The sequence below is a fragment of the Myotis brandtii genome, unplaced genomic scaffold (genome assembly GCF_000412655.1).
Source record: "Myotis brandtii unplaced genomic scaffold, ASM41265v1 scaffold165, whole genome shotgun sequence".
NCBI lineage: Eukaryota > Metazoa > Chordata > Mammalia > Chiroptera > Vespertilionidae > Myotis > Myotis brandtii.
Genome location: NW_005356042.1, coordinates 3,388,114 through 3,395,754, shown reverse-complemented (window position 1 = coordinate 3,395,754; position 7,641 = coordinate 3,388,114). Strand labels below are relative to the sequence as shown.

The 7,641-nt window shown below is 45.0% G+C and overlaps 1 protein-coding gene across 7 annotated transcripts in view; it reads left to right on the top strand.

The window, feature by feature from the left end:
• SPG7 (spastic paraplegia 7 (pure and complicated autosomal recessive)) overlaps positions 1–2,607 on the top strand; it is a 42,214-nt gene extending 39,607 nt beyond the window's left edge. For 6 of the 7 annotated variants that reach the window (XM_014536631.1, XM_014536632.1, XM_014536629.1 and 3 more), the window contains one exon: positions 2,230–2,607. In XM_014536631.1, coding sequence (XP_014392117.1) covers positions 2,230–2,421 — 192 coding nt within the window. In that variant the 3' untranslated portion in view covers positions 2,422–2,607. The remainder of the gene's footprint in view (positions 1–2,229) is intronic. The other variant, XR_001361329.1, reaches the window with a different exon arrangement.
• Positions 2,608–7,641: the final 5,034 nt, after the last annotated feature.

The following is a 7,641-nucleotide window of genomic DNA, read 5'->3' as shown; positions in this document are numbered from 1 at the left end:
ACCCTTTTTTTTAATGATGTTTACTTTGAATTTATATTAGTTCACACAAACACTCCATCCATGCTTTTGTTCCGGCCCTCCGGTCCAGTTTAAGAACCCATTGTGGCCCTCGAGTCAAAAAGTTTGCCCACCCCTGGGCTAGTTGCTAGGAAGTGAAAGCCGGGTGATGCTACATGACACCATTATCCAGACAGTTGGACACTTAGCATATTAGCCTTTTATATATAGAGATTTCAAATGAACACAGAACTTTTTTTTTTTTTTTTAAGAGAGAGACAGGTGTGGGAAGAGAGAGACCGAAACATCGATTTGTTGTTCCATTTATTTATGCATTCATTGGTTGATTCTTATATGTGCCCTGACCAGGTATTTAACCCACAACATTGGCATATCAGGATGATACTCTAACCAACTGAGCTACCTGGCCAGGGCTCAAATGAACACAGAAATTTAGAAAACAACATACCAAATATGTGTTCCACCCAGTTCAGCTGAAATATAATATTTTCCACTTTTTAGCATTTTATTATGAACATGCCAAACCAATTCTTTCAAAATAGACAGAAGAACATAATAAACTGTCATGTGTCCATTACCCAGCATCAGCAATTATTAATGTTTGGTCAATTTTGTTTCATCTTTTTCCAACTCAAACTTTTCCTGAAATTTTAAAAATAAAATTTAAAGTTTAGGATAGTTTTATTAGATTTACAGAAAAGTCACAAATGTAGTAGAGAGTTTTCTTATACCCCACACCCAGTTTTTCCTGTTATTCACATCTTCCATTAATATGTTGCACTTTTCAGAACCTAGTGAGCCAGTATTGATATATTAACTAGATTTCCTTAGCCTTTTCCTAATGTCCTTTTCCTGAAGGGGCACCCTCCTCCACCCCCACATTTACATTTAATCATCATGCCTCCTCGGGCTCCTCTTGGCTGGGACAGTTCCGCACTTTTCTGTTGTTGATGGCCTGCCGTGGCAGTGTTAGGAAATGGGTCTGATGTTCTCACAATGAGACTAGGTGTTGGGTTTGGGACCATCGCTTGACTTCAGAGGTGAAGTTACTGTGTCCCTATACTTGTGGGCAGCTCTTGGTGGATAGGCTGTTTTGTTAATGTGAGGCACCGCCAGCTTGGCAGTTGTGCCTATTGGGTTTTCCAAGTGTTGCCACTTACTAGCAGCACCAGCTTCCCCCAGAGTTGTGGTATTGTAGAATGCCAGACCTACCCAATCTGCTGAGCCATAAACTTGTTGTTTTTTTAAATATATTTTTATTGATTCCAGAGAGGAAGGGAGAGAGAGAGAGAAGCATCAATGATGAGAGAGAGAATCATTGATTGGCTGTCTCCTGCAAGCCCCCTACTGGGGATTGAGCCTGCAACCTGGGCATGTGCCCTTGGCCAGAATCGAACCTGTGACCCTTCAGTCTGCAGGCCAATGCTCTATCTACCAAGCAACCCGGCTAGGGCCGAGCTATATACTTGTTAACAATGTCCTTGGTGTCACACATGTGCATTGTCACTGCCACTGGGCAGGACCCAGGCTCCCTGTGATGGGCCGAGGATGTCCTGCCTCGGTTTGCACTGTGATCATGATGGACTCACATGATTGGTATGGTGCAGAACTTAGCAATATATTAGAGCAGCCACACAGATTAAGTGGTCACCCAGTTTGGGGATGACAGAAGCCAGTCCAGGTGGCTGTGGCAGCATTCCTTGTAGTGGGACTGAGCAGCAGTGATTGAGTGCTGGCACAGAACACTCAGGATTCGTTTGGCATGTTTTCCATGATCATATCTAGAGAGGCAGAGGCTCCCCTTCCCAAACTGTGAAGTCCCCCAACTTATACCTCAGTGCCAGCATTCCTCTCAAGTTCCAGCGAGGATGTTCTGCATTTTAGTCCCCTGCCCCCATACAGACACCCACACCTTGTTTGGTAAAGGAAATCGAAGGTTGCCCAAAATAAGCAGAGATTTGGAAGGGAAGCAGACAATTAATGAGGCTGCAGCTGGCAAATCATCTCCAAGATTGAAACAGGGAGTGATTCTTTGCTTAAGCCGCCTGTGTGTGCTGCTTCCCTGGGAAAGTGGCCTATCTGGGGGCACCCTATTCACAGACACCCCTTTCTGGGAGGGTGAGAGGCCCCCTCTCAGTGCTCTGCTCTCAAAAGGCTCTTGTCTGTGTCCTTGTCCTCCAAGGTTAACACACTGTTCTTTGTTTCTCTTAGCTGGCAAATGCCCTGCTGGAAAAGGAAGTGATAAACTACGAGGACATCGAGGCCCTCATCGGCCCCCCGCCTCACGGGCCCAAGAAGATGATTGTGCCTTTGAGCTGGAGAGACGCCGAGAGGGAGAAGCAAGACACTGGGGAGGAGGAGGCGCCTCAGCAGCCGCCACTTCGAGGGGAGGAGCAGTCTTAGCCCAAATAGCTGGACCTCATTAATTAATGGTGCCCTTGGGGACCCAGGGAGGATTCTTTACTTAGCTGTCCCCCAAGTTCCTTTTCACTGGAGATTTGAACCTCATCGTCCATCCTGGTCCCTGCTGAAGGCCTTATGAGATCTGTTGGATTCTGTACCTGTGATTAATAAAGACTGCAGAGGTGATTTAGTTTTGTTTTTGTAGATTTTTTTTCCCCCTGGGGAGGATTGTCAGTGCTTGTTACAGGTGCATATGGAGGAGCTCCCAGGTTTATGACCCAGCAGTCAGGCTCATGCTGGGCTTGTGCAGGGGCTCTTCCAGCTCCTGCGACTTTGTCAGCATGCTAACAGGATCCGCGATGAAAGCGACACTCTGAGCCAATGTCCTCATCCGCACTCAATGGGCGTACAGAATAGGGGACAGGCACCAGGCTCTAAAGGATTAAAACACTGCCACCTACTGCCTTGCTGACTGATGCATACAAGGACCTCTCCTCCCTGGTCTGGTGGGGCATACCTGAGGACTGTTGATACTTCATGATAGAGAACCCAACTTTGTACCATGTGGTCAGCTCTAACCCAGAGGGGCTGTTGGGTTTGTCCTGGAACACAGGATAGTGTGTGTTTACAAGTTATAATTTCAGCAATTGAAGAGCCCCTTTTGTAGGAATCTGGGGTAAGGGGCCAAGGACACCTCACCACTGCAAGACAGACAAGGGCACTCAGCTCCCGTCTCCCTGGAGGTGTGCAACATGCACTCAGGCGCTCCTACTTGCTACTCTTATCACTTCCCCAATTATGGGTACTTCCTGACAGATGGTTGTTCTGTTGCTGTTCCCACACAGCGCCGAGGAAATGCCCGCTGAGCTATAGGTGGGCAAATATAGGTGTGATTACACATGAGGGCGAACACAAGCTTTTTTTTTTTAACTTTTGTTTTTTTTAATATACATATTTTTTATTGATTTCAGAGAAGGGAAAGATAGAAACATCAATGATGAGAGAATCATTGATTGGCTACCCCTTGCACGCCCCCCCACTGGGGACCGAGCCCACAACCCAGGCATGTGCCCTTGACCAAAATCAAACCCAGGACCCTTCAGTCCACAGGCCAACACTCTATCCACTGAGTCAAACCAGCTAGGGTGACACTTGCCTTTGCCCGTTTCCCAAATTCATTTCCAAAGATCTGCATTAGTCTGGTATCTTTGCCTGAAGGCAGTATTCTTTGTTACCTATAAGGTGGATATGGACAAGCTCATCCCTTGTATTTTATCCATTAAAATGGCCTATGCCTGTATATCCTTCGGAAAGTCATTTGCTGAGCAAAGAAGATGCTTAGCGATAAATAGGATATAAATGGCATGAATGGGCTGCCTTGCTATAAGAGGGGGCAGGTGCAGCTGGCTTCCCAGCACTTGCTGATATGAATGGGTTCATGGCCCCTTGGCCAGAGGGCAGAGGGTGCTTTGTGCTATGATTAATAGTTGTTCGAAGACTGGCCCTCTGGTCAAATTATGTTACCTCCCTATCATGAGAAATGGCAATTGAGAAGAGTGCCAAGAATTAAACCTCTGCTATCTCACTCGGATGATGTTCATACCTCCTTTTATTTTATTTCTTTTTTGTTAATTCTCACCCCAGGATATTTTTTTCCATTGATTTTGAGAGAGAGTGGAAGTGGGGCAAGAGGGTTAGGGAGAGAGAGAAAAACATCAATTGGTTACCTTTCAAATGAGTCCCAACCAGGGCTGGGGATCAACCTGCAACCCAGGTACGTACCCTTGACTAGGAATCAAACCTGAGACCCTTCATTGTGTGAGATGACACTCTAACCACTGAGAGCACCAGCCAGGGCTCACACCTCCTTTAAAGAGGATCCTAGCCCAGACCTTGTTGCTCAGTGGTTGAGTGTTGACCTATGAACCAGGTGGTCATGGTTCAATTCCCAGTCAGGACACATGCCCGGGTTTTTGGCTCAATCTTGGGTGAGGGGTATGTAGGGGCTAGTGGTTCAATGATTCTCTCATTAAAAAGAGGATCCTAAAGGTGAAGAGGCTTCAACAGTACGTGGTCCCTAGAGCAGTCAGACCAAACCAGGCAACCTGTGTGCTTGATGCTGGGAATGAAACCCTGACCCTCTGCCCTCTGCCCAGCAGAGGCAGTATATCCTGGCCTGATTATAACTTCTGGAACTCTAAGTTAGGCATGTGTTTATCTCCTAATTCTGGAACTCTTTGTCTAAGTTAGGCATGTGTTTATTTCCTCATTCTGGAACTCTTTTTGTCTAAGTTAGGCATGTGTTTATCTCCTCATTGAGATAAACACATGTTCCCTAAATAAACATACACAATTAGAGCCTCAGAAAATCATTAAATAAGAAAAATAATAACTTGTAGTTCTTAAATCAATACAAATTATTCTTCACTCTGATCTAGACTCATAAATAAATGTGGTTTTTTGTTTTATAAGAATTTTATTTTTTTTGAGGTGTAATTGACCTACATCAGTCTTAGGTGTACAATGTAATGATTCAATATTTGTATATATTGCAAAATGATTGGCACAGTAAGTCAACATCAACACAGTTACAGAATCTTTTCTCTTGTGATGAGAACTTTTAAGGTTGACTCTCAGCAACTTTCAAACAAAACATTTATGATTATGATAATATACTTCCAGTTGTCTTTCACTGAAGTTAGTGTTTTCTCATATTACAGGAACCTTTGAGTTAGCCTCTATGCTAAACACATGCCTGATTTATGTGCAGGCCATGATTTTGGAAAGTTGATAGAATGGATGGTGATGAGTTCTGTGATGAAGCAGTGTAACATTATACAATACAAATATATTTAATCAATAAAAATAGATTTAAACTTTTATTGATTTCAGAGAGGAAGGGGGAGGGAGAGAGAGAGATAGAAACATCAACAATGAGAGAGATTCATGGATCAGCTGCCTCCACACCCTCTACTGGGGATCAAGCCCCCAACCTGGGCATGTGCCCTTGGCCGGAATCGAACCCAGGACCCTTCAGTCCACAGGCTGACGCTCTATCCACTGAGCCAAACCAGCTAGGGCTATGATACAAATTTTAAAAATAAACCAAGACTGTGTCTGAAAGGGTTACAGAAGCTCTTGTTGACTGTCTTAGATTAGATTTCTTTGAGGCTGACCCTCAAAGCACCAGATGGAGGAGGCCAGTCAGGTGCAGGTATGCAATGAGCAGGCACTGCCATGAGTAACTGGGGCTCAGTCTTGCAAGGAAATAGTGGGTGTGCAGAGTATACTCTGACACCTCCAAGGGTGTCATATCCAGGAATCTTTGGCCCCCTTAGTTCAGCGGTTCTCAACCTGTGGATCGCGACCCCTTTGGGGGTCGAACGACCCTTTCACAGGGGTCGCCTAAGACCATCGGAAAACACACATATAATTACATATTGTTTTTGTGATTAATCACTATGCTTTAATTATGTTCAATTTGTAACAATGAAAATACATCCTGCATATCAGATATTTACATTACGATTCATAACAGTAGCAAAATTACAGTTATGAAGTAGCAACGAAAATAATTTTATGGTTGGGGGTCACCACAACATGAGGAACTGTATTAAAGGGTCGCGGCATTAGGAAGGTTGAGGACCACTGCCTTAGTTGAATGCTGCTTCCAGGGGCATTAGCCCTTTTTTGTCCACAGGCTATGCCAAGGGATGGGCTGTCACTACAGTTAAAGGTAAAACCCTTGAGCCAGCTAAGTCTTTGTATCAGAAGGATTCCTGCATGACAGTTCACTTCTTTAACCTTTCCCAATGGGAAAGCTGAGCATGTTTTCAGCAGAACTTTCCTATCAGAACTTTTTTTGGCTCGATTTTGCATACTTTTCGAGTATTCAAGTGTGGAAAATTGGATTCTAGCCCAGCTGGTGTAGCTCAGTGCTTACCCTATGAAACAGTAAGTCACAGTTAAATTCCCGGGTCAGGGCACATGCTGAGGTTGTGGGCTTGATCCCCAGTTGGAGGCATGCAGGAGGCAGCCAATGAATGATTCCCATCATTGATGTTCTGTCTCTCTCCCTCTCCCTTCCTCTCTGAAATCAATAAAAAAATATTTAAAAATTAATAAAGAAAAATTGGATATGTTTAACTTGGTTATGTGCAGTAGACTAAGGTCCTCAAATGATAACTTCACCTTATTAAACCACACTGTATTCTGAACAGTTTGCAACTTCAGACCTCTAGCCCCCATCCAGTGACCCTGACAGCTTCATAACCAGGCGCAGCTGCGCTCAGGTGGAGGTGAGGGTTAGGGCAGATGACTGCATGAGTCTTGGATGGAGATAGGAATATTTGAGATTACAAAGCAAGGTATCTTGGTCCATGGTGAGCTCACTGAAAGGGGCCTGATAAATTTTAAACACGGCTATTGCCCTTATTCATATTGAACACGTATCTATTAAATGGCACAGTCTGGGTTTGAACTTCCCATGTAGGCTCTGTATTTGTCTGAATAGATTGTGCCTCATCTGTTACACATGTTCTGTCTTCCTGATCATAACGTTGTAATTTCTCAGTGAGTCCCAAACCTGATTTTTCTAACACCCGAGGATATCCCAATAGAGAAGAAAACTTTATCAGTAACCTGTTTACTCAGTGCAGGGCACAGGCCTCCAAGTTTCTCCTTTCTGTGTCATGATATTCTTAAAATATTAGGTTTTGCTAGGAGGAAGACTGGTAATTGGGGTGAGGTGGGAAAGAGGGTTACTGGGATGTCAAGGCCTATAGGTAGCAGTAGAGTGTTGAGTTCCCATTCCTCTCCTGGAGAACAGGAGACGCGCAGGGCACAGGATACAGACGTAGGCCTGGCTTCCTAATGTTTTTGATGATGTTTGTCTCTGTGAAGGAGGCAGTCGGCCAGGTGGATTCCTGGTGCCACCACCTGCTGCCCTATTTCAGAGAAGTTACCCGATCCTTCCGCGGAACAGAGGAAGTTGTACGATTAAATGCATGTGAAATAGTGGCTTCTCCGCTTACAGCAACCGCCTTAGGTGTTGGGGAAACGTAGCGAGTCCCGTAAGGGTGGAAGCTGGAAAGGCTCGGTGCTGCCAGGAGTTCGCAGAACGCACGCAGCCGTCGCAGTCTTCCGACTTGGGTTATGCGCCCAGACCCTCCAGGGGCCGCGAGGGCGACTGGGAGTGTGCTGACATCACTTCCGCATTCC